Source organism: Neophocaena asiaeorientalis, unplaced genomic scaffold, assembly GCF_003031525.2.
Source record: "Neophocaena asiaeorientalis asiaeorientalis breed wild unplaced genomic scaffold, Neophocaena_asiaeorientalis_V1.1 scaffold253, whole genome shotgun sequence".
Taxonomy (NCBI): domain Eukaryota; kingdom Metazoa; phylum Chordata; class Mammalia; order Artiodactyla; family Phocoenidae; genus Neophocaena; species Neophocaena asiaeorientalis.
The window spans coordinates 760380-787471 of NW_020174553.1; the positions used below are offsets into that span (position 1 = coordinate 760380).

Here is a 27092-nt window from a genome sequence, read left to right on the forward strand (position 1 = left end):
TACAGTGTTGGTTTGGAAAAGTATCCTCACGGTGGCAATTGGAAAGCTTTGGAGGTGTAGAGTCAGAGCAGAGTCATAGCTAAAATGATGCAAATATTTGAAAGATTGTTCTAAATATAGATTAGAGGGGCTTGGTGAGAAGCAGGAATAGTGGGTAAACGTTCACTAAGGAATTCAGGATTGGGGGGCACTGACTTCAAGACTTAGGGTGGATTAGAGGAGTAGAAGGGCTTACATTTAAACGAAGGATATAATTTAGTGATTCTGATTACACAGTGAACTCTTTGTAAGATATAAAACCTCAGTCCTACCCCAGATTTGCCGAGTCAGAATTTTGGAGGGATGAGACCAGGTATATATATTAAAAAGCTCCCTCAGGAGGGAGGGAGACACAAGAGGGAAGAGATATGAGAACATACGTATATGTATAACTGATTCACTTTGTTATAAAGCAGAAACTAACACACCATTGTAAAGCAATTATACCCCAATAAAGATGTTAAAAAAAAAAAAAGCTCCCTCAGAGATTTCAATGTGTGTCTCTGGTTAGAAACCACTAAATGAATTAATTTGTGTTTTTTTGAATTCCAAGAAATTGTCAGATTATCCTCACCCACTGTTTTGAATCTTAATACACTTAATGTGCATGTGTTTGCATTTCTCTTCTGCGTGTTTTTTTCAAACTGTCTTCAGTTCCTGAGAAATTTTTCTGCCACTTGGTTTCAAGTTGTAAACTTACTAGTGTTATTCTGCAAAATCAATTTTGAGCAAATGAAATGTACTGCAAGGAATTTCTGTAACTTTTTTTTCTCATTACATGATAGGGACAAAAGCCAGGATGGATGATCAAGCATGGTATTTGAGAACTTCAAAGCTGGCTCTGGCCTTGGCAATTATCCACTCAAAACCAGCAGACAAAAGCAGCAGAGAATACACAGAGCATCTTGCAAGGACGGTGTCTGGGCAGGAATCAAAGTGGAGAGCAAAAGTCAAAGCCTTGGAAGCTGAAGTTCTGCAATTACGTCAAAAACAACTTCTGAGCAGGATTTGTTCAGGATCATTTGAGAGTGGTGAGTGGATGAAACCTGGGGATGTATCAGTCTGTTTTATTTCAGCGTCACAGTTATTTAGAAATTTGTTACCAAGACACTGTTGTTTAGTTTCCTAAAATTAGACTTCTTCTTCTTACCCTATAAAGATTTTTTATTTCTAATCATTCATGAAAAACTTATTGTCACTTTCTAATCGATGGGGCTGCATTACACATGGGGATGAAGTTGGAGAATAAATTGTCTAGATGCAAAGGCAATAATAATACTTTACGTTTACTGGAGAAATTAATTTAAAAATCTCACTCATCCATATTATTTTACTCTGTATTTTATGTTGCTTTTGTATTACATAATTCATCCAGCAGCTCCGTATCAAGTACCAGCTCTGGACCAGGCATGCAGTGGGTGATGAGGACTCAAAAACACATAGAGAGAGGTGCTGCCCTTACCATGAAGTACCTACCATTCCAGCGGGGAAAAAAGACCTATATATAGATAATTAGCCCAGTTGTGATGACCGTTACCATAGAGTCAGTGACAAAGTGCAGAGCAGAGCAGGAAGCCATTCATTCTGCCTGGTTTCTGGAAGGGCTTCTCAGGTTTGGCCCTCGCGGGTCTGTCCATAATAGTGAGGTGGTCAGAGCCTGCAGCAAGAGGCAGGAGCGTGAGCTGGGCAGCGGGGAGAATATATGCCCCGTTCACCATGGCCAGTGGGACATCCCAGAGCCCAGAACACCGTAAGGTAGAGATCTGACAGGGAGAGGCAGAGAGGTGAGTCGGGACCACGCTCAGAAGGGCTTTGGATGTCAGCCTGAGGAATGTTCCTTATCAATGAGTTGGCCAAACAACGTGTGATCTCCATAGAACCCGTGAGAGAGCGTGAAAGGGGGACTGTAATAATGACACGAGGACAGCAGGGAAGACCAGGACCCGCTAGGACAAACCAGAGCACACGGGCACCTCCTTCGTCAGGAGCCGTTCACCTTTTTAACTCACAGGACTGACCCTCACATTGTGATTATGAAATGTAATTCTGCCGGTTATTTGAAAATGTAAATCAGATCGTGTTACTCCTTTGCCTAAAACCTTTCCCTGACTTCCCGTAGTGCCTAGCACTAGATTCCCTCTTGTGGCTGTGGCTCCTGACGCCACGGTGATTTCACTTCTGCTCCCCTGCACGAATATACCCTCCCGCTCTGCACACAGCTCCAGTGTCCCTGGGCTTCCTTCCAGCCTGTGCAGGCTCTTCTCGCCTCGGAGCTTTGCTGTGCTCGTCTCTCTGACGTGTGGCTGCCTCTTCCCTTCCTAGAGGTCTTACTCTAAGTGACCCCTGCTCAGTGATCACTACAGGTATAGAACCACTCACAGTTATTTTTTACCCAAACACCCCCCTATGGGTTATGTATCTGTTTGCTTACTTGGTTGCTGTTTGATCTCTTTGACTTGAGTTTGGGTTTGCTGAGGAGAGAGTCTTTGATTTGCTCACCACTCTCTACTCAAGACCCACCCCAAAGCCTGCCTCACAGAAGGTGCTCAATCCATATTGTCAAATGAAGTGGAGCATAGAGGATGCTTTGGCTGTGGCAGTGGTTGGAGGCAAGGAGGCAGCTTCTAAAAGGGTTTACCAAGCCCACGTGAAGGGTGATGTGTTGAACTAGATCTGTGATAGGGAGAACCAAAATGCACAGTTTCAGAGTAGAAACTTCAGAAGTTTGTGAATGAGTTAAGAGGGGGTTTTAAGGGAGCTGGAGGCGTGTAGGATAATTGAGGTTTCTAGTTCTTGTTCATTAAATTGATTGCGATGCTTTGACTCCAGATAGCGAACACAGAAAAAAGCTTATAGGATAACAGGTCTGTCTGAGAGTGTTCTGAACATATCCCTGAGTATATAGGCATTACCTAGAAGGAAGGTAGAAGTATGGTCCTAAATCTCAAAGGGGGTGAGCAGACTGGAAACATAGACTGACAGTAAGGATTTCTTGGTATTTAAGTGATAGTGAAGTTATCACTGTGGATGAGACTACAGGGAGGGTGCAGCTTTGACAGGGAGGCTGCAGGTTCCAACACTGCGGGGTGCGCAGAGGGAAAGGAGCCGTTGGAAAGACTGTGACTGTCATATTAGGATGTGCAGGTGTAGCGGACTGGTGCCTGCCATGGGTGGTAGTAGGGTACTTGCTAGGTTCAGGCAAACCCTGCTAACCCGATACCCATGGTGTTACTAAATCTCATCACTGTGTGAGCAGAAACAGTGTTACATGATTTATAGCCACATTTTAGTCTCTCTCGTCTTTCTAGGCAATGGCCTCTTTGAGAATATCTGCGAATGGCAAACATAATTATTTTTAACTTTTTTTGTGCAGTCATATGACTGATATAATGGCACACATGTAAAAATTCCCAGTAATATTGAACTGTGAATATCATAAGCATCCATGGTGTCAGAGCTGTTGTTTACCGTCAAGGGTCTGTTTACAACACCGATGCGGTGTGGGGTGTGGGATTTGTTTGGGACGTGAGTGGACCTAACGGTGAGAGCCTCCAGGATGACTTGTTTTTACACTGAAATCTTTCACTTACAGTGCCTGTGAGAGGAATTCTCAAATATCATGTAATTAAAATCTCTTTTACTCGCAGCGAGAGTTGCAGGTAAAGCGTTTCAGTGCAGATGTTTGGAAGTAGTCTGACTCTCCATCTGTTAGCTTAAACTTGAAAAATGAGGAATAAATGGATAGATTCAGATAAATAGAGTCAGTATTAAAGGGGAAAGGAAAAAAAAAAACCTAAGAAAGGGGGGCTATTAGATTGATAGGAAAATAAAGGAGGAACACAGTTGATTTTTAAAGATGTATGACTTGAAAGACTGACACGCCTTGCTCTAAGAAAACTCCATCGCTGAAAATCAAACTATTTTATAGGCGTATTTATATTTTGTGTATTTATATTATGTGTTTCTTTACACATGGATGTTCTCCAGTGTTCAGAGACTACAGGCCCTCAAAAAATGGTGAATGGAATCCTTCCTGACGGATTGAGAGGCTGGGGAACTTAATCTACAGCATTAGCTATCCATTGAAGCAACCGAACAACCCAGAATTAGATAAAGCAGAGCTGAAATGGCAAAGTAAACAAATAAGGAAGTATGATATGGTTTATACAGCATTTCAGGAACTCAGCTATTTCTTTATTCTGATTTATTTTTCTGTAGTTTCTTAAAGGGAAATATTCTTCTTTATTGTATTTGTTAAGGGGCTAGACTATATAGAGAAGGGATAAATAGAACTTGCTCTTGGAATTATGCCACATTTTAATTTTACCTAAATGCTTCTTATTAGAGGAAGGGAGGGAGGGAGGGAGGGAGGGAGGATGGATGGATGAAAGAAGCCCAGACATCTGGTGTCACACTTCTTAAAGTCTTCTGGGTGATGTGTGACAGACAGGTTAGCTGTCTACTCAATAGCCAGCTTCCTTCTTCTTTACTAAAACACTCCAATTTTGTTTTGACAGACATGTGCCCATGCCTAGTGGGTTAATCTATGAAAGGCTTAGACTTGTTTTGCCAGTATTATTCTGTGGTTGGGCAGTGGAAGCTAAAGGGGAATCTTTAGAGCCTTTGGTAAAGATTCACCTCATTGTATAAAGCGATTGAGGCTTGTGAAAGGTAGGAATTTTAAGATGTTTTTACCTCAACCACTTGCTTCCTGTATGGGCACTGCCACATGAAGATGTGATGCCTGGAACTGCGGTAGCCGTTTTACAACCATGTGGCAATATTGAAAAATTAGTGTCAACAGGGTAAGGATGATAAGCAGGAGGGTGAGAGGAGCCTTGGTCCTTCTTGTCATTGCTGACCAGCCAAAGCAACTCTGGGATTACTTTATTAGGAATTTTGTTTTAAAAGATAAATAATGGTTTAAGCCACTGTTATTCACATAATTCTCTTCCTTGTAACTGAACACATCCTAACTTAAAGAGTGGGGAAGTGGTGGGGATAATGAATAAATTAGAGAGCTTTTTTTCCCCAAGAATCTTCTTGATTTATAGGAGAGAAAATGAGAGAGAGAGAGAGAGAAAAGTGTTCTCTTATCTAGAACAGCTTCCTGTTAAATGATGGCCTTATAATGTTGCGAGCATTTAGGTGGGGTCTGAGTAGGTAGTTGAGGGAGACACAGAGCATAGAGGTTGGCCAGGAAGACATTAGTGGTTGTTCTTAAATGTTGACCAGGGTTTGAAAGGGATGTGACGGCAGGCACAGGGCCTTGTTAGTGGGAAGACTGGCCTAGGACTTCAGTGAGCAGACTTAGATCTAAGCTTTGAGTGTGTGTGTGAATGTGCTGGTGGGATCTGGACGGTTGCTGTGAGACTTGCACAGTGCTTTGGCATTTACAGGAGGGACAGAGATGGATGTCCTGTCAGGCATATGCTTTTTCCCCTACAACATAGGCACTCAGTATCTTCCTAAATGATACATAGGTTACTGGATGAGCAACTAGCTAAAGTTAAAACGTACAAGAAGATCAAACCAAATTAACTCATCGATTTGTCTGTTTATTTAGTAAATACTCATTGAATCTGGGGCTCAGTTATCACGGGCTTGGAGCTGGGGAGCGTGGTGGGCAGGGCAGCACCATGAGTTTAGGTTGAACTCAGCTCTTGTCAGTTTGGGGTCCTGGGGAGCAACCAGCACAACCAGATGGCTGTGGAAGCTTCACCGTCCTTCTTGCTGACACTCTTCAAGTTTGTCCAGCCTCCTCTGCTGTTCCCATCACTGCAGCACTGCCTACCCCAGACCCCACTTCTCATTTCCTGTAAGTTTGCATTCAGGCAAAGGCTCTCAGCCGACTGGTGCTGCTGAGGTATCAGAGCAGGGGCTGGGTATCGCCGCCACCCTGCGCGGAGCTTGTCTTGGCTCCCAGCTGCCACTCTTCTGGCCCCGCCTACTCAGCCTCTGTCCCCTCCCTTCCTTCTCACCCTGTTCCAGACCACATAATGGGGAGACACCACAAATAACAGACTTGCAGACACAGCTGTGGAGCTCAGCATTTATATGTTGGGGCCTTCCCTGTTTTACAGATGCTGAAAGAGCATAGACTATGAATATATAGCATTTCCTTCTTCACATGAGCTCCTATAATATAAATTGTCAGATATAATAATAATGGGAATTTGCTTAAAATTGCAGTTGATTTAAAGCACACATGCATAATGTACATAAACATCAGAGAATACACCCTTAATTTAGTAGGGATTCTAATGAAAGTCTGTACAGTAATTTAAAGTAAATTTATAATTGTACGTTAGAAATGCTTTACTCATTATATATAAAAACTGAATTAAACTTTTGATATTAGAGACCACTGTCAACATGCAAAGAAATTAAAGTTAAGGCTGAAAAAGCTCAGTATCAAATGGCTTTAACAGTAACAGCAATAATTTAGAAATGTGAACACCTTCCTTAGCATCTCAGACGCTGGCTCTGGTGGGAATGGTGGAGATAGGGAATCAGGAGGGCCGAACAAGTCCTGGCACACGGACGAGGCCTGAGGGAGCCGCAGAGGCTGGGACTGGGCAGGGCAGCCTGGCGTCTCACATGCGGACTGTTCCAGGTGGAGGCCATCCGTCCTCCCATGCTCTTCCTGTACCAGGCTCCGAATGTCACTGTGTGGTGCAGCCTAAGCTGGGTTTCAGGTAGGTATCGGGCATGTCCAGGTGATGCCCTAGTTGGGGTGCATCTCTGGATTCCCTCCACTTCTCTGCATTCCCAGTACCACTGTCTAGGTCTTGTCTGAAAAATCCCAACTGGACTCCATGTCTGTGGTTGTAGCCTTGCTGTGTTTAAGTCCATATTGCAGCCTAGTCTCAGGTCCTCTCACTTACTTTAGGATGAAGTCCTCAACCCATAAAACGGGCTCCAAGCCTCTCCACAGTGTGGTACTTGCTTCCCTCTCCAGCCCAGCCTCTCACCACTGTGCCCTCCACATCCTGCTCGGCGACATGCGAAATTTCTTCCACTTACTTGAATCCACCTTGTTCTGTGTCAGCTCCAGGCTTGTACACACGCGATTTCTCTTTGGAGGATGTGTTCTCCCTCTCCTTTTGGTCTAGTTGTACACTACAGTATTCTTTTCTGCTGATGTAGTTTTAAAATCTCTTTTGCCTTCCTTGACTACCTCCCTAGACTAGATCAGATTCCCCTGCTAGGGGTCCCCATGATATTCTGTACTGTTTACGGCATTTTTGAGCTAAATTACAATGGTTTAATCAGCCTGTCTTCCCTGTAGGGCCTACACTCCATGCTTTCAGGGAGTGTGTCTTTTCTCATTACCACTGTACTCCTAGGTTAGCACAATACCTGGCATGGAAGGGCTCCTTGGTGACATTTTTGAATGAATATGTTTAGAAAAGGTTTATGTGGGTGTTATTTAATACCTCGAACAAAGTGGCCTTGCTGATCTGTCGTTTCTGGAGAGCTACCAAACCCCTGTAATGATGAAAGGAGAATCAGAGAGGGAGGTCCAGCATCCTAGGAAAGGGAACCGACTCAGGTAGGGTGAGTATCAGGGCTCTTCCTCTGAGGGAGCTGTGCAGGCACACAGTCATGTAATCAGAACAGAATAAACAAAGAATGACAATGTTGAGGGCCCCTCTGCGGAACAAAAGCTAAAACTGCTCAAAGTACTTGTGTATTCCTAGGTCTTTACTCATTGTGATATTTTTGGAATAGTTTAACCTGTAGCAAATTTTCATCTAGTCCTTTCATTTAGGATTATATTTAATTTTTTTCGGTTTTATTTGTGTTTTTTGAATGCCCTGCTGTTGGTTTTCAAATTTCAAGATTCTGTTAGAAATATGAAAGTACCTTGAGGATTTTGGATTCAATGCTTGGATCCTAAACATCCTAAAATTTATTTTTTTGGATAAGTTCAGTGTGCAGTGAAGAGAATCCAGGTAGGTAGCTGTGGGCTACAGTTTGGAGTGGGAAAATTGATGGAATAATATCAATTCCATTATCAAAGCCAGGAGATCAGATGATGAGGGTAAATGGGAGTAGGCTGGAGATTGTGCATTTCTGATGAGCTCCCAGGTGGCGTCTGAAGACCCGGGTAAGGAGCCGCGGGGCTGGGGAATCCCTGGTGGGGCGTTGGTCTGTGAAGGAAGGAGAAGTGATAGGTTGGCAGTTGGGGGCGGGGCGTGCAAGGTGGAGGGAAAGTTTTCTCTTTAGGATGGAAAAGACATTAGCCCACTGGTGCTTTGGTGGGAAGGAATTGGCAGGGAGAGGAAAGGGGAAGATACAAAAGGAAGATAATAAAGGAATCCCAGGTGGCTTGGGGCCCTAAACCTAGAAGAATTACAGAGCACACACGGAGAGAGGGAGAGACGGGCCCTGGGCCCCAAAAGGAGCCGCCCTCTCTTCTGAAGGAGGGAGTCGCTGCCCCTTGATTTGTGTTTCTCTGAGTCGTTCCTGGCAGCTCTTCAAGGAGTTCCTTCGCTTTAAAGCTCTCCCGGCCCACCCAGCGCCCCTGCTTCCTAATGACTTCTGGTTGTGTTATTTCTTTTTTCAAACTGCCTTTGGAGTCTCATTCTCACATTTCTTTCCCTGCTGTTTCAGCTCTGGTCTGAATCCTCCCTACGTCTTTCCCTACCTCTTGCTTTGGTTGTATAGATAAAGGAATGAGGAAAGCAAGTTGGCTAACTTGCCTGAGGTTAAATGGATGGTAAATGGAGTGGGATTTCCGTAGGATCCTTGAACCATGCCTTTCTAGTACTTGAAGGTGTTTTCTTAAACAGGTATTTCTCCAACTGTGGTCCCCAGACCAGCTGTGTCAGCATCAGGTGGAGATGTGACAGATTTACAGACCTCACCCCTGACCTGAATCAGAAACCTTGGCGGAAGAGCCAGCATCTGTGGCTTAACTAGCCCCCCAGTGATTCTGCTGAAAACTGAAGTTTGAGAACCACTGAAACCACTGAATTAAACAAATAAACGTGAAATATATGTTCAGGGAGCATAGTGAGACCTCTCCAGAAAAGGGGTCAAACCATCCGAATGTCACACATCAAGGGATTTGCTGGCAAGACTCTGAAAGTTTCCTTAATACCAGCTGATACCCTCAGTCACCAAAGAACTGAGAAGATATTCATTTAGAGCCTGATTGAGCTGAGGCAGGTAGTAGAACTTAGAGAAAATGAATAAAAATATAAAATAGTAACATGAACATGACTCTAACAACCATGTTTGATACTGTTCCATACCGTTCAGTGAAATATGTGTGTAAGCATAATAGGAATACAAGGAGTGAGTATTGTACATTCTTGTTCTAGGAGAACTTCTCTCTTCCCTCCTTACCCCTCTCTCCTCTCCTCCTCCCTCCATCCTGCTTCCCTCATCTCTTCCTCATAAGCACCCTATGTGCAATCCTGAATATATGCCATATTTTCTGTATATATGTACAGTTGTATAAGACAGCTCCCATTTTTGCAGGGGAAAATATTTCTTATATCTATTTCAAGTAATTTTAGAGATACATTGTAGGGGAAAATATTGCATAGGAGAAGCAATATACTGTATTCTAAAAACTAGTAGAAAATCTTAAATTCTGATAATATTTTACCAATCCTTCAAAAAGAATATAATGTAACATACCTAAAAAGAAATATATTGCCAACAATGAATGCTAGCATGGTGCAGGCCACAAGACAAAAAACACTGAGTCATAAGTAAAGTCTGTCACACATGTACAACTATAAACACAGGTACTTACATTGTATTCTGGGTGATTCTGAGGGCCGAACCAGGTAACCTGGTTATCAAATGAACTTGAATGAATTCCTAAATGGAATATGCAGGTACAGCCCTCATTCAGGAGGAAGGGCATCATTACATATTTCTCATACCGCACCTAAACTGTGGTCTTTTCAGTTGAATCTCCTGTTTTAGAGACCTCATTTCTGTGATTTTTAAAAATTAAATTTCTTGTAAGCCTTTCTTAGAGTTACTGTGAAAATTAAATCTATGGACGAGTGCCTGGCTGGGGTATGCGCTGTAAAGGGGACAACGGGGCTGGGAGCTGCTCTCAGGCACCAGCAGACCCGTCCTATCACATTATCAGTTATTTCATGGTAAGTGTGTGATAATTTTTCTTGTTTTCGGTCGCTCCCATTTCTCTCAGAGTCAGAGAGAAATATCGCCTGTGTGTTTTTAATTCATTCAGACCACGTCTGCCAAGTTTTGTGCTTTGACGTAAACAAGAAAAAGATTGCTGCCAGAGCAAGCTAGTTCCTATGCTTTCAACGCCCAGCTCTAAACATTCCTCATTACTCTTTTAATTAATGTCACACAAAGAACAAAGACTAAGTTGCCTTTGTGTCCTGCCTTGGTGCTTCACTCAATACCATCTTACACGCAGTCGATTTTCAAAGACGTTCCTTGGCTTGATTTTTAAATTATTGACTCTGATTAGGCTTGTAAATATTTGTAGCAGAAATAATTTTCCAGCTAAGGTGGGATTTTCTGTGTAAAATGTAACAGATAAAATGTTAACATTTTGTATCAATTGAAAAGTAACCACTTGGTGAAAAAGTAAAATGTTAACATTTTGTATCAATTTGAAAAGTAACCACTTGGTAAAAAAGAAACTGGTAAAACTTTAAGTAATGCCTCTGATCCTTCTACTTATACATACATCTGATTGTATTTGGAGTTTTTCTAACTTATTAATAAAACAGAATATGTAGAATTTAAGCATCTTTAAGCATCTTTCCTCCCTCCCTTGTTATTCTAGTAACAGATTATATCTAGAACTTCCCCTGGAATTTAGTATAATTTGTCCATTCTTTTTTTTTTTTAGAGATATTTTCTTTGTTTTTTTTTGTTGAATTTTTGAATTTTATTCTCTTTATTTTTTTATACAGCAGGTTCTTATTAGTTATCCATTTTATACATATTAGTGTATACATGTCAAACCTAGTCTCCCAATTCATCCCACCACCACACCCCCGCTGCTTTCCCCCCTTGGTGTCCATACATTTGTTCTCTACGTCTGTGTCTCAATTTCTACCCTGCAAACTGGTTCATCTGTACCATTTTTCTAGGTTCCACGTATATGCGTTAATGTACGATATTTGTTTTTCTGACATACTTCACTCTGTATGACAGTCTCTAGGTCCATACACGTCTCTAAAAATGACCCAATTTCGTTCCTTTTTATGGCTGAGTAATATTCTACTGTATATATGTACCACATCTTCTTTATCCATTCGTCTGTCGATGGGCATTTAGGTTGCTTCCATGTCCTGGCTATTGTAAATAGCGCTGCAGTGAACATTGGGGTGCATGTGCCTTTTTGAATTATGGTTTTCTTTGGGTATATACGATTTTGGTGCATTAATTTTGTATCCTGCAACTTTACCATTAGCTCTAGTAGTTTTCTGGTGGCATCTTTAGGATTCTGTATGTATAGTATCATGTCATCTGCAAACAGTGACAGTTTTACTTCTTCTTTTCCAAAGTGTATCACATCGATTGATTTGAGTATACTGAAGAATCCTTGCATCCCTTGGATAAATCCCACATGATCATGGTGTATGGTCCTTTTAATGTGTTGTTGGATTCTGTTTGCTAGTATTTTGTTGAGGATTTTTGCATCTGTGTTCATCAGTGAAATTGGTCTGTAATTTTCTTTTTTTGAGTATTTTTGTCTGGTTTTGGTATCAGGGTGATGATGGCCTTATAGAATGAGTTTGAGAGTATTCCTTCCTCTGCAATTTTTTGGAAGAGTTTGAGAAGGATGGGTGCTAGTTCTTCTCTAAATGTTTGATAGAATTCATCTGTGAAGCCATCTGGTTCTGGACCTTTGTTGGAAGATTTTTAATCACAGATTCAATTTCATTACTTGTGATTGGTCTGTTCATATTTTCTGTCTTCCTGGTTCAGTCTTGGAAGGTTATACCTTTCTAAGAATTTGTCCATTTCTTCCAGGCTGTCCATTTTATTGGCATAGAGTTGCTTGTAGTACTCTCTTAGGATGCTTTGTATTTCTGCGGTGTCTGTTGTAACTTCTCCTTTTTCATTTCTAATTTTACTGATTTGAGTCCTCTCCCTCTTTTTCTTGATGAGTCTGGCTAATGGATTATCAATTTTATCTTCTCAAAGAACCAGCTTTTAGTTTTATTAATCTTTGCTATTGTTTTCTTTGTTTCTGTTTCATTTATTTCTACTCTGATATTTATGATTTCTTTCCTTCTACTGACTTTGGGTTTTGTTTGTTCTTCTCTAGTTCCTTTAGGTGTAAGGTTAGATTGTTTATTTGAGATGTTTGTTGTTTCTTGAGGTAGGATTGTATTGCTATAAAGTTCCCTCTTAGAACTGCTTTTGCTGCATCCCATAGGTTTTGGATCATTTTGTTTTCATTGTCATTTGTCTCTAGATACTTTTTGATTTCCTCTTTGATTTCTTCAGTGATCTCTTGGTTATTTAGTAACGTAATGTTTAGCCTCCATGTGTTTGTGAGTTTTACGTTTTCTTCCCCTGTAATTGATTTCTAATCTCATAACGTTGTGGACAGAAAAGATGCTTGATATGATTTCAGTTTTCTTAAAATTTACTGAGGTTTGATTTGTGACCCAGGATGTGATCTATCCTGGAGAATGTTCTGTGTGCACTTGAGAAGAAAGTGTAATCTGCTTTTTTGGGTGGAATGTCCTTTAAATGTCAATTAAATCTATCTGGTCTGTTGTGTCATTTAAAGCTTATGTTTCCTTATTAATTTTCATTTTGGATGATCTGTCCATTGGTGTAAGTGAGGTGTTAAAGTCCCCAACTATTATTGTGTTACTGTCGATTTCTTCTTTTATAGCTTTTGTATTTTATAGCTTTTATAGCTTGTGTACTGAGGTGCCCATATGTTGGGTGCATATATATTTATAATTGTTGTTTCTTCTTCTTGGATTGATCCCTTGATCATTATGTAGTGTCCTTCCGTGTCTCTTGTAACATTCTTTATTTTAAAGTCTATTTTATCTGTTATGAGTATTGCTACTCCAGCTTTTTTTGATTTCCATTTGCATGGAATATGTTTTTCCATCCCCTCACTTTCAGTCTGTATGTATCCCTATGTCTGAAATGGGTCTTTTGTAGACAGCATATATATGAGTCTTGTTATTGTATCCATTCAGCAAGGCTGTGTCTTTTGGTTGGAGCATTTAATCCATTCACATTTAAGGTAATTATTGATATGTATGTTCCTGTTACCATTTTCTTAATTGTTTTGGGTTTGTTTTTGTAGGTCCTTTTCTTCTCTTGTGTTTCCCACTTAGAGAAGTTCCTTTAGCATTTGTTGTAGAGTTGGTTTGGTGGTGCTGAATTCTTTTAGCTTTTGCTTGTCTGTAAAGCGTTTGATTTCTCCAGTGAATCTGAATGAGATCCTTGCCAGGTAGAGTAATCTTTGTTTTAGGTTCTTCCCTTTCATCACTTTAAATGTGTCATGCCACTCCCTTCTGGCTTGTAGAGTTTCTGCTAAGAAATCAGCTGTTAACCTTATGGGAGTTCCCTTGTATGTTATTTGTTGTTTTTCTCTTGCTGCTTTCAGTAATTTTTCTTTGTCTTTAATTTTTGCCAGTTTGATTACTATGTGTCTCTGCGTGTTTCTCCTTGGGTTTGTCCTGTCTGGGAGTCTCTGCACTTCATGGACTTGGGTGGTTATTTCCTTTCCCATGTTAGGGAAGTTTTCAACTATAATCTCTTCAAATATTTTCTTGGGTCCTTTCTCTCTCTCTTCACCTTATGGGACCCATATAATGCGAATGTTGTTGCATTTAATGTTGTCCCAGAGGTCTCTTAGGCTGTCTTCATTTCTTTTCATTCTTTTTTCTTTATTCTGTTCCGCAACAGTGAATTCCACCATTCTGTCTTCCAGGTCACTTATCCATTCTTCTGCCTCAGTTATACTGCTATTAATTCCTTCTAGTGTATTTTTCATTTCAGTTATTGTATTTTTCATCTCTGTTTGTTTGTTCTTTAATTCTTCTACGTCTTTGTTAAACGTCCTTGCATCTTCTCAATCTTTGCCTCCATTCTTTTTCTGACGTCCTGGATCATCTTCACTATCATTATTCTGAATTCTTTTTCTGGAAGGGTGCCTATCTCCACTTCATTTGGTTTTTTCGGGGGGGGGCGGTTTAACTTGTTCCTTCATCTGGTACATAGCTGTCTGCCTTTTCGTCTTGTCTGTCTTTCTGTGAATGTGGTTTTTGTTCAACAGGCTGCAGGATTGTAGCTCTTCTTCTGCTGTCTGCCCTCTGGTGGATGAGGCTATCTAAGAAGCTTGTGTAGGTTTCCTGATGGGAGGGACTGGTGGTGGGTAGAGCTGACTGTTTCTTTGGTGGGCAGAGCTCAGTAAAACTTTAACCTGCTTGTCTGTGACGGGAGGGGCTGGGTTCCCTCCCTGTTGGTTGTTTGGCCTGAGGCGACCCTACACTGGAGCCTACCTGGGCTCTCTGGGAGGGCTCACGCCAAGGAGTACTTCTCAGATCTTCTGCTGCCAGTGTCCTTGTCCTCATGGTGAGACACAGCCATGCCTCACCTCTGCAGAAGACCCTCCAACACTAGCAGGTAGGCCTGGTTCAGTCTCCCCTGGGGTCACTGCTCCTTCCCCTGTGTCCCTATGCTCACACTACTTTGTGTGTGCCCTCTAAGAGTGGAGTCTCCATTTCCCCCAGTCCTGTTGTAGTTCTGCAATCAAATCCTGCTAGCCTTCAGAGTCTGAATCTCTTGGAATTCCTCCTCCCGTTGCCAGACCCCCAGGTTGGGAAGCCTGACGTGGGGCTCAGAACCTTCACTCCTGTAGGTGGACTTCTGTGGTCTAAGTGTTCTCCAGTCTGTGAGTCACCCACCCAGCAGTTATGGGATTTGATTTTACTGCGATTGCGCCCCTCCTACCGTCTCATTGTGGCTTCTCCTTTGTCTTTGGATGTGGGGTGTCTTTTTTGGTGAGTTCCAGTGTCTTCCTTTCGATGATTGTTCAGCAGTTAGTTGTGATTCTGGTGCTCTTGCAAGAGGGAGTAATTTGTCCATTCTTTCTCTAAAATAATATTTTTGTTAGAATGACATTATTCTTCAACCCAGGTCATAGAGATAAGATGGCATTTTGCATATTTAATATCTAATTTTGTTGATCATTATGCCTTTAATAACTCTGCAGTTATTTCTATCTGTGTATTTTATGAAGTGTTCATCCTGATCAGATTCGTTTTTCCCCTGTGAACCACAGAGCGTCTCTTCATATCTGTAATTTCCAAGCAGGAGTTGGTCCAAAGTAGGCCAAGTCCATGCTGGTGGCTGTTCTGTGTGGTCACGCAGCTCTCTCATGTCTGATGGTGTGAGGGAGACAGAGGAGGTGGCCCGGAGGGCTCTGGGCCTCAGTGAGCTGTACTTTTCCAGGCCTTCCGAAGCTTCTCTTTAAAGAAGCACTGAGTCCGTGCACAGGCATCTGTGATGGTGAACACAGTGATGACAAACTTAGCTGCTCACTTCCCTTATAGACAGCAAATGCCACATGCACCTAGGCGTTTTGTACCCACAGGTCTGTGTAAAAAAGTAAAGTATGTTTAATCAGATGTGCAATGTACAGTTTTAAAATTTGTTTTTATTTTGAAGTGACTTTCTGAAAGGCTTTTCCTCTTCAGAGCTGGTAGACATCAGGCCAGAGTTCCCGGTAGTGACTTAAATCCTGCCCCTGCATTCAAATCCCCAGGGAGCTGTGAAAATATCTTGACGCCTGGGTTGCGCCACAGACGGATGAGGTCAGAATCTCTAGGGGTTGGACTGAGGTATCCTTATTCTTTCACTATCCCTATGTTATTCTGAAGTGCAGCCAAGATTGAGAAACACTGCTTTAAGGCCAACTTTTATTTTCTGTGTTCAACCCAAATGCCCTTATTTCCAGTTTTCATTACTAATCCCATGTAATTTTAATGCCCCTGTTTTCTTGGCATATTCTCTGTAGAATGCTGCAGTTATTGACTAGAAAGAGTAGAACACACTGATATTGGCCCTTTGCGGGAGTTACCTGGTGATAGACTTAATCCACACTAATTTACCGTAATTATGAGATATTTGGGAGCATGGGTTATACCGGCGGAGGGGATGGTGGGTGTGTAGGCAGCTGGGGAAGGGCTGTCCAGTTGCCTGTGTGTGTGTTTGGATGTGCTGGTGACCTGACTAGGATTGGAGTTGGGCCCTTGGTGGGGTTCACAAGCTCTTTGGTGTGGATGGTGAGCAACTATTAAATGACATGGCATTTTTTTTCAATCTCCTCTTTCTTTATTCTGTAAGGGCAGAGAGCAGTAGTAGTAGACAGCTTCTTCTAGCTCCAAAAGCAATATCACAGGCATATCATTTTTAAATTAGGGAATACTTGTACTTCTGCTCTTTCTCCAGTATTATTTGTTCACTTTAGTATACGGCTTATTGAACAATCTGTGGTATGCTTTTAAAATGCTCTTCTTAGGTTATTGCTGTAATTACTGTACTGTTCAGGGTCCTTGAATGAGCAGTAATACTCTGCAGTTCATGATGAGTTAAGATACCTCTTAGGAAAGAATCAAGTATTATTCCTCCCTTTGACTAACATTTGGAGGTGAAGTCTTAGCAATACTGTGGTATATTACTGAGAAACCCTATACCAGTTGGTGCAGAGATGTTGCCTATTGTATGATTCATAAATAACTATTTAATTAATAAGTACTTAATATATATATGCACACAACTACATAATGCTTTAATTAAAATTACACTAAAAACGTTGTGGCAGCATGGTCTTAATTCATACATTCTGCTTTTAATGCTGTGAACAATTTTACCAAGAATTCTCAGCTACGAAAATTAATTAATTAAGATGTTATCTTCCAGATAGTTCTGAAGTAAATGCTTTTCCCCCCCAACTAGCTAAAATCTTCAATATTTACTGGAAGGTAGTAGACACCGACTTTTTGTGGCTTGAATATCATGGATTTATGTTTACCAGAAGGCATCTTGTAAGCAGGTGGAAATGATGTGATTTTAACATCCACTCTGACATGTTTGAATGAGGAAAAGGGCAATGCCTAGAGCACCATGCTTAGTGTAAAACACCTGAATACACTAATGAGTGGTCATCATGCAAGTCTAGTACCCAGTAGGTGCTCAGTGATTAATTTAAGAATGAACATACATAAATGAATGAAAAAAGAACCAGCACAGGAAGAGGAGGTATTATTGATGGGGGGAAGGTTGCTGAGGACAAATTCTGGAGGTGGAGAGCTTACTGGAAAGAGCATGGATTTGGGAATTAGAGGAATCTGGGTTGAGTCTCAGTTCTACCGACATTGGCTAAGTTCCTTTAGACAACTCACTGTCCTTCTGTGAGTCTCACTTTCCTCCTCTGTAAAATGAGGAGGGGGATAGTGATGGGCAGTGGTGAGGTTTAATGGGGAGCGCTTGGTCCCAAGCTTCTTGACACGTAGACAGAAAACAAATACTAGTTTTCTTCCTCGGCTTGATGGTCTGATGGGAATTGTCATTGATTCCTTAACAGCAGAAGAACTTAAGTTTCTTGTTTTTTGTGTTTTGTTTTCTGACTTGAGACTTTTATTGTTTAATTCTGTCTTGCAAAGACCTGAATCTAGCTTTTTAGCAGGTTATTCCGGTGAGAAAGGAAAGAACAAAGGTTTAAGGGTGTGTGTAAGTTTTCTTTTTTCCAGTAGTAAAATTGAATGATTGGCATCATTGCCATGTTTTCAGTTTGGTCCGGTAGCAGAAGTGGAAGCTCCTTGATGTGCTGCAGGCCTGGAAGTCTGATTCTGTTAGGAGTAAGTAAACTCTTTAGAACATTCTGTAGGAATTTAGCTGTTACCCTGTCTCATTATTTTGGGAGTTATATTAATGGAACTGGATTTTCATTCTCTGCCCTGTCTCTATATTGTTATTAAAAATTCTAATCTCGTTTCTATTCTTTTGTTCTCATTTCTCAATCATATAATTTTCAGTGTGCTCCTTCCACAAGGAGCCCTGTGAGTTCTGTCTTTTCTGAAAACATTATTTCTCCTTGAACGTTGTAGGAGCACCCTGGAGGTCATCTACCACCCATTTTGCCTCTGCAGTTTTTCCTAACGCACAGTTAAGATCAGTTTTTAAGCAGTGATAGTGTTCCATTGTGTAGGAACAGATGTAATTCAGGTCCTTTCCTGCCGTGAACCCAGAATTCTTTCTCAGCCCCACGTGCCCGTCTCTACGTGCCTCTTCGTTCCCTCTGCTCCAGCTCTACCTTCACACAGCCCTTGCCCACGCACCTACCTCTGTGCCCTTCCTCCATGCTCCTTCCTTCTGCAAAAGACTCCCTGGGGAAAGCTCTGTGATCCCTTGACACTCATACCACATGAGGTCTTTCTGGCGTCTCCCTGGTCAGAACTGATTCCTTCAGGTTCCTGTAGCATCACATGGACCTCAGTTTGACAATGATGCATTTTTGCCTGTGGAAGAGCTTGTTCTTGGCCTGCCTTTTTCTCATTCCCTGATGGTAGGAGGCCTTGCCTTCTTTACCCTTTGAGTCCTCTCACGCCTTATTCTAGTGCCTTTACATAGTGGCACCCAACACATATCTGATGAATTAAATTGAATACAGTATAAGCTCTGTGAAATCCTCTGATCTGGCAAGACAGGATATACGTCGTTTGGTTTATTTTCTCCCTGAAAAATGTGTGTTCATTTCATTTTTTTAATGGCAAGAGATTGTGCTGCACTTTTGGTCAAGTTTATTTAATTTCCTAGACCACTGATTTTTACAATGAGTGATGGGTGGATGAACTGTAAGACTGAAGCCGTGCTGTACTGCTTTATAACTCAGCCTTTCAAGTTATGGAAGCCAGAACTCCTGGGAGTGAGCTTTATCTTCAGGAAGATCACAATAGTAAAGAGCAGTGGAAATGAGTTCTGCTTGGTTAGCAACAAGGTGTCTGCAGAAAACTGACTTTGAGCTTTCCTTTTTACCAAAGAATAAATTTTAACCATAATTGACAGTGTAATAATTGACTATTTGAGCTCTCTCTGGTTATGCCTCTTTTATCAGAATTAAGGCTATTTTTACCTTGTCTCCTTATACTAGGGAACAGACTCTACAGAATTAAGTATGTGACTTTTGGCCATATCCGTATGTTCTTACAGAGTGGTCATTTGGGACTTTACTGGCAGATAGACTGTACTTAAAAAAAGAATGTTAGCTCTGAAAATGCGTGTGTCTCCAGACAGTGGCATGTGAATGACTCTTGGTCTTTGTAACAAGCCTATAATTAGCTCACATACTTAAGGCATATGATGAGCTATTATGTCATCCCTCAAATGTTTTATTCCACAGTGAAATGAAATTCAGAATTGGCCAATTACAGTGTTTTTCTATTTCTGGATTGTCTGTCAGTCTAGGGCTGTTATTCATATTTTCAGATAGTCTTGTGAGTTTTTAAAGAAAAGGATAATTTATGTGATTCCATGATGAAATAATCTTTTCACCTCTGAGCTTTCCTAACCCTTTTCTTGTAATGCTGTTATAATATCCATTTAGCAGGGACCTCTGACCACCCACCTTGTGCCTGGCACTGTGTTGAGTGCTTATGATATAGTGTATGACTGATGTTTGGAGTTTACAGTCACAAAGAGAAGACAGTTAATGTGTAATAACAGGTCCTGTGGAGCCCATTTCAGGGGAATCTGATCTGAACTAAGCATCAGAGAAGGCATTTAACTTAAAATCTGGAGATTGAATATTAGTCAGGATAGTTGGGTTTATAAGGGGTAGGAGAATGTTCTAGATAAAAACAAAACAAAACACAGAGGGGTGGAGGTAAATATAGTTAGAGGAGTGGTTTCCAAACTTGGGTGCACATTAGAATCACCTGAAGAGTTTGAAAAAGGTCACTCCCATTCTGAGAGACACTGTTGGATACTTGGAAAACCATTATTGAGGTATTTTGAGCAGGTGGGTGACACAGTATGATTGTGGGAGAAGATCACTGGGCTTCAGCCTGAGACAGATTGCAGAGGGCTGAGGCTGGGTGGGCACAGACCCACTGAGAGGCACTGCAGTGAACTGGGCAACAGAGGAGAACAGCTTGGCGTCAGCTGGGATGAAGAACAATGGTGAGAGTAAAAGTGGGTGTCTTAGACTTTTCAGGCTGTTATAACAAAAATACCACAGACTGGGTGGCTCATAAACAGTGGGCGTTGATTTCTCACACTTCTGGAGGCTCAGAAGTCCCAAATTAAGGCACCAGCAGATTTGGTGTCTGCTGTGGGCTTGCTGCCTGGTTTATAGGCAGCACCTTCTCGCTGTGTCCTCACATGGTGGAAGGGCTGAGGGACCTCTCCGGGGCCTCTCTGTAAGGGCACTGATCCCACTCATGAGGGCTACACCCACATGACCTAATCACCTCCCAAAGATCCCACTTCCTAAACCAGCACACTGGGGCTTAGGATTTCAACCTATGAATTTTGGAGGAGACGTGAACATTCAAACCACAGCAGTTGGCAAATAGAAAAGAGGCTAATTAGTTTTGAAAAAATCTGAAGTTAATATCACATAAACCAAATGAAGAGAGTAATTTGAGAATGAGGAAATGTATGAGGTGAGAGGTCAAGCAAGGTGGAAACTGTTGACTGTCCGTTTATTCAAGTGACCAGGAGGTCCTTTGTTCAGTAGCATCTTTGCCTAGAGAAGTAGAATATATATGAAAAACCCATCCACATGCAGTAGGCAATGAGTTTCGTGAATAATAATAGAAAAGTAACTGGTATAATGTGATTAGGAAACACTTAAGGGAAGAGAGAGCATGTGAGTGAGCCTTGAAGGACACGTAGAACTTCAGCCCAGGAAGAAAAGAACATCCCGTGGTGTGGATGTGGTGTGTCCAGGACCAGAATATATGATTGCTTTTATGAAGTTCCGGCTTTATTTTCCATAATGAGGAGACATTAAAAGTTATGCACTCGGACTGGAGTTAGTCCAGCAGCAAGGTATTGATTGCAGGAGAGAGGGAGAAACTATACTGAAGGCAGGAAAGCCTGATAGGAGAAGATGGTAGTGTTCTAAGCACGAAATAAGAAGAGCATGGCCTAGGATGCTGGAACAGGGAATGAAAAGGGGCAAAGTGATGCATTTTGAAACAAACAAAAATAATACAGCTTATCAAATAACTGGCTGTAGGGAGAGAAGAAAAAGAGTTGGATTCAACGTTTTGAAATTTGGTGGTTTGAAGAAAGAACTTTTTCTTTAACAGTGATAACAGTGATACATGTATATGCTGTTTATTGATTTAGTTGATTATGAGGTCAAAAATATTTTGCATTTTGAGAGGGAAAGGAAACATGTATTTAATGAACCAACATTTAAAAATGTCTTTTTGGTACCAGCAAGATCCATTGTCAGAGTCCTGGTGGAGTCACGTCTCCATGTGAAAGGGAGAGAGGATGTCTCAGATGTGAGTGCTGATTTCTGAGCCCTGCAGGGTCAGTGAGGGTCTTGGATCAGAGTCCCCCCACCTGGGTCAACAGAATTTATGGGGACTCCCAAAACCTGGGGGACGATAAGTACATACATCAAGGCTCTGAAAGGCACTAGTAGGAGGACTGGTGTGTTTTATGGCTCGTATTATAATCATCTTCCCTAGGGAGAAACGTTATCTTTAGTCATCAGAACTGAAGATTAAAGGGGATTTTATGAATGTTTTGTGTATCCTAGGACTATGAGATTATTTCCTGGGAGAAGCCTGAGTTATTTGAAGATACATGTTTAGCAGTTACCTGGGGAAGGATTGAACTGTTACTGATTCTGAAGTAAATAAGAAGGGGGCATTGGAAGGTAGTATTGCCCATTATGGGTATAAATAAAACTATATTTTAAGTGATCCTAGAAAAATTGCCTGAATTTTGTGGGGTTTTTCTTCCTTCTATTTCATCAAAAGCAGTTTCCTTAGTATCCGAGATTGTCAGCAAGGTTTTAGGGAAAAGAAATGATATCTTCTTGCCCAGTAAGTTTTTGATAGCTTCTTAATAAAGTCTAGATTTCACAGACTGGTTTTGATATGTCAGATGGAAACTGACAAATACAATAAAATCTTGAAACCAGAACCAATAGCCTATCTGAGGCAGGCTTTCAGAGATATCCTAGTCAGAGGAAGGCCTTATCTCCATAGATGCAGCTCGGACTTGGAGCATCCCTGTAGCAGTTTCCTGGCTGAGGTCTCTGTCTGTTTGATCTGAACAGGTGCACGTCAGTTAGACAGCAATGTGCTTGGCTCTATATTAGGCAGATCAACGGCCACATCCAGGCAAAGCCTGCAATTGCAGACTCAGAAGTCGTTCAGCACCTAATAAGATGGATGTAATTTAGAGAGTGGGATTGAAGGTGACAACATTGGAAGGTGAATTAAAATAAGAGACTTTTTGCTGTGCTTGTTCAGGTGTGATACAGTAAATGTAAAAATTCAGGTACATGTTTAGGGGCTGGAGGACTACAGGTAACTGAAAGTTGGTTAAAAAAACACATTAAAAAAACCTTTATTGGAGTATAACTGCTTTACAATGGTTAGTTTCTGCTGTATAACAAAGTGAATCAGCTGTACATATACATATATCCCCGTATCTCCTCTCTCTCGCGTCTCCCTCCCACCCTCCCTATCCCACCCCTCTAGGTGGTCACAAAGCACCGAGCTGATCTCCCTGTGCTATGTGGCTGCTTCCCACTAGCTATCTATTTTACATTTGGTAGTGTATATATATCCATGCCACTCTCTCACCTCTCACTTCATCCCAGCTTAAGCTTCCCCCTCCTTGTGTTCTCAAGTCTATTCTTTATGTCTGCATCTTTATTCCTGTCCTGCCCCTAGGTGCTTCAGAACCTTTTTTATTTTTTTTTAGATTCCACATATATATGTTAGAATACGGTATTTGTTTTTCTCTTTCTGACTTACTTCACTCTGTATGACAGTCTCTAGGTTCATCCGCCTCACTACAAATAACTCAATTTCGTTTCTTTTTATGGCTGAGTAATATTCCATTGTATATATGTGCCACATCTTCTTTATCCATTCATCTGTTGATGGACACTTAGGTTGCTTCCCTGTCCTGGCTATTGTAAATAGAGTTGCAATGAACATTGTCCTGGCTATTGTAAATAGAGCTGCAGTGAACACTGTGGTACATGACTCTTTTTGAATTATGGTTTTCTCAGGGTATACGCCCAGTAGTGGGATTGCTGGGTCGTATGGTAGTTCTATTTTTAGTTTTTTGAGGAACCTCCATACTGTTCTGATAGTGGTTGTATCAATTTACATTCCCACCGACAGTGCAAGAGGGTTTCCTTTTCTCCACATCCTCTCCAGCATTTGTTGTTTGTAGATTTTCTGATGATGCCCATTCTAACTGGTGTGAGGTGATACTTCATTGTAGTTTTGCTTTGCATTTCTCTAGTAATTAGTGATGTTGAGCAACTTTTCACGTGCTTCTTGACCATCTGTATGTCTTTTTTGGAGAAATGTCTATTTAGGTCTTCTGCCCATTTTTGGATTGGGTTGTTTGTTTTTTTAATATTGAGCTGCATAAGCTGTTTATATATTTTGGAGATTAATCCTTTATCCCTTGATTCATTTGCAAATATTTTCTCCCGTTCTGAGGGTTGTCTTTTCATCTTGTTTGTAATTCCCTTTGCTGTGCAAAAGCTTTTAAGCTTCATTAGGTCCCATTTGTTTATTTTTGTTTTTATTTCCATTTCTCTAGGAGGTGGGTCAAAAAGGATCTTGCTGTGATTTATGTCATAGAGTATTCTGCCTGTGTTTTCCTCTAAGAGTTTTATGGTGTCTGTCCTTACACTGAGGTCTTTAATCCACTTTGAGTTTATTTTTGTGTATGGTGTTAGGAAGTGTTCTAATTTCATTCTTTTACATGTAGCTGTCCAGTTTTCCCAGCACCACTTATTGAAGAGGCTGTCTTTTCTCCATTGTGTATTCTTGCCTCCTTTATCAAAGATAAGGTGACCATATGTGCGTGCATTTATCTTTGAGCTTTCTATCATGTTCCATTGATCTATATTTCTGTTTCTGTTCCAGAACCATACTGTCTTGATTACTGTAGCTTTGTAGTATAGTCTGAAGTCCAGGAGCCTGATTCCTCCAGCTCCGTTTTTCTTTCTCTAGATTGCTTTGGCTATTCGGGGTCTTTTGTGTTTCCATACAAATTGTGAAATCTTTTGTTCTAGTTCTGTGAAAAATGCCATTGGTGGTTTGATAGGGATTGCATTGAATCTGTAGATTGCTTTGGGTAGTATAGTCATTTTCACAATATTGATTCTTCCAATGCAAGAACATATCTCTCCATCTGCTGGTATCATCTTTAATTTCTTTCATCAGTGTCTTATAGTTTTCTGCATACAGGTCTTTTGTCTCCTTAGGTAGGTTTATTCCTAGGTATTTTATTCTTTTTGTTGCAATGGTAAATGGTATTTGTTCCTTATTTTCTCTTTCAGATTTTCCATCATTAGTGTATAGAAATGCAAGCGATTTCTGTGTATTAATTTTGTATCCTGCTACTTTCCAAATTCATCGATTAGCTCTAGTAGTTTTCTGGTAGCATCTTTAGGATTCTCTATGTATAGTATCATGTCATCTGCAAACAGGGACAGCTTTACTTCTTTACCTATTCGGAATCCCTTAATTTCTTTTTCTTTGATTGCTGTGGCTAAAACTTCCAAAACTATGTTGAGTAATAGTGATGAGAGTTCACAACCTTGTCTTGTTCCTGATCTTAGCAGAAATGATTCTGGTTTTTCACCATTGAGAGCAATGTTGGCTGTGAGTTTGTCATATATGGCATTTATTATGTTGAGGTAAGTTACCTCTATGCCTACTTTCTGGAGGGTTTTTATCATAAATGAGTGTTGAATTTTGTTGAAAGCTTTTTCTGCATCTATTGAGATGATCATATGATTTTTCTCCTTCAATTTGTTAATATGGTTTATCACATTGATTGATTTGCGTATATTGAAGAATCCTTGCATTCCTGGGATAAACCCCACTTGATCATGGTGTATGATCCTTTTAATGTGCTGTTGGATTCTCTTTGCTAGTATTTTGTTGCAGATTTTTGCATCTATGTTCATCAGTGATATTGACCTGTAGTTTTCTTTTTTTTGTGGCATCTTTTTCTGGTTTTGGTATCAGGGTGATGGTGGCCTCATAGAATGAGTGTGGGAGTGTTCCTCCCTCTGCTATATTTTGGAAGAGTTTGAGAAGGATAGGTGTTAGCTCTTCTCTAAATGTTTGATAGAATTTGCCTGTGAAGCCATCTGGTCCTGGGAAGGAAAATTTTTAATCGCAGTTTCAATTTCAGTGCTTGTGATTGGTCTGTTTATATTTTCTTTTTCTTCCTGGTTCAGTCTCAGAAGGTTCTGCTTTTCTAAGAATTTTTCCATTTCTTCCAGGTTGTCCATTTTATTGGCATATAGTTGCTTGTAGTAATCACTCATGATCCTTTGTGTTTCTGCAGGGTCAGTTGTTACTACTCCTTTTTCATTTTTAATTCTGTTGATTTGAGTCTTTTCCCTCTTTTTGTTGATTAGTCTGGCCAGTGGTTTATCAATTTTGTTTATCTTCTCAAAGAGCCAGGTTTTAGTTTTACTGATCTTTGCTATCGTTCCCTTCATTTCTTTTTTATTTATTTCTGCTGTGATCTTTATGGTTTCTTTCCTTCTGCTAACTTTGGGGGGGGGTTGTTCTTTTCTCTCTAACTGCTTTAGGTGTAATGTTAGGTTGTTTATTTGAGATGTTTCTTGTTTCTTGAGGTAGGATTGTATTGCTGTAAACTTCCCTCTTAGAACTGCTTTTGCTGCATCCCATAGGTTTTGGGTTTTCATGTTTTCGTTATTTGTTTCTAGGTATTTTTTTAGTTTTCCTTTGATTTCTTCAGTGATCTCTTGGTTATTTAGTAGTGTATTTTTTAGCCTCCATGTTTTTGTATTTTTTACAGATTTTTTCCTGTAATTAATATCTAGTCTCAGAGAGTTGTGGTTGGAAAAGATACTTGATCCAATTTCATTTTTCTTAAATTTACTGAGACTTGATTTGTGACCCAAGATATGACCTAACCTGGAGAATGTTCCATGAGCACTCGGGAAGAAAGTGTAATGTGCTGAAAAACACATATCTTTTTGAATACAGTACAGAGGATCTTCTAAAATAGCAAGAAATATCAACTTGTACATACTAAAGATGATATTTGCTCAGTACAGTGCTTGACTTTCAAGGCTGGAAAAGGAGAAGACGTTTACTTGGTGCCATTATGAGTTTATGGTATGATTAGAGAGGCAAGAGCTCTTGAGATAGTCACTTGTAAAGATACTACATGTGATGTATATAAATTTGTTTTAAGTTATATTTATTCATGTTTATTCATTCGTTGATTAATTCATTAATTTCTTTATTCCACAGAAACTTAATTTCTGGAGTGGTGATGAAAATAACAGAAGAAATAGAATTTATATTCCTATGGAGTGGGGGTGGGGACAGACAATAGCAAGTAAACCTATAAGCAAGAAAAATTCCGAGAGTGTTAAAAGCTGTGGAGATGCTAAACCAGGTTGAAGTGATGTAGTGTCTGGGGATGGGGCAGGGCTGCCGACTTAGACTGTGTTGTCAGTGAGACCTCGTGAGAAGGAGAGGAGATGGAACTGAATCCTGAAGGAGCAGGGTCATCCAAGTGGCCCCGAGGCAGGAAGTAGCATGTGTACTCAGTTAGCAGAAAGTGGATGGCATGGCTGGGGAGCAGAGTGAGGAATAGAGGGGGGGGAGGAGGCCTGAGGCACGGCAGGAGCACAGGTTATGTCGGGCTTGTTCCAGTGGGTGGGACTTTAAGGAGAGTGGAATCCTTTGGTAGGTATTGAGCAGGAGTTTGAAGCTTCTTGCCCTGGCTGCTGTGTGGAGAACGTAAATGGGAGGAGAGGCAGGGCTGCTGGGTAGAATCCAAGGCTG

The 27092-nt window shown here is 40.9% G+C and overlaps 1 protein-coding gene across 1 annotated transcript in view; it reads left to right on the forward strand.

The window, feature by feature from the left end:
• Positions 1 to 838: 838 nt before the first annotated feature.
• MEI4 (meiotic double-stranded break formation protein 4) overlaps positions 839 to 27092 on the forward strand; it is a 194375-nt gene continuing 168121 nt past the window's right edge. The window contains exon 1 of the mRNA XM_024757445.1: positions 839 to 1070. Within this exon, the coding sequence (XP_024613213.1) occupies positions 839 to 1070 (232 nt within the window). The remainder of the gene's footprint in view (positions 1071 to 27092) is intronic.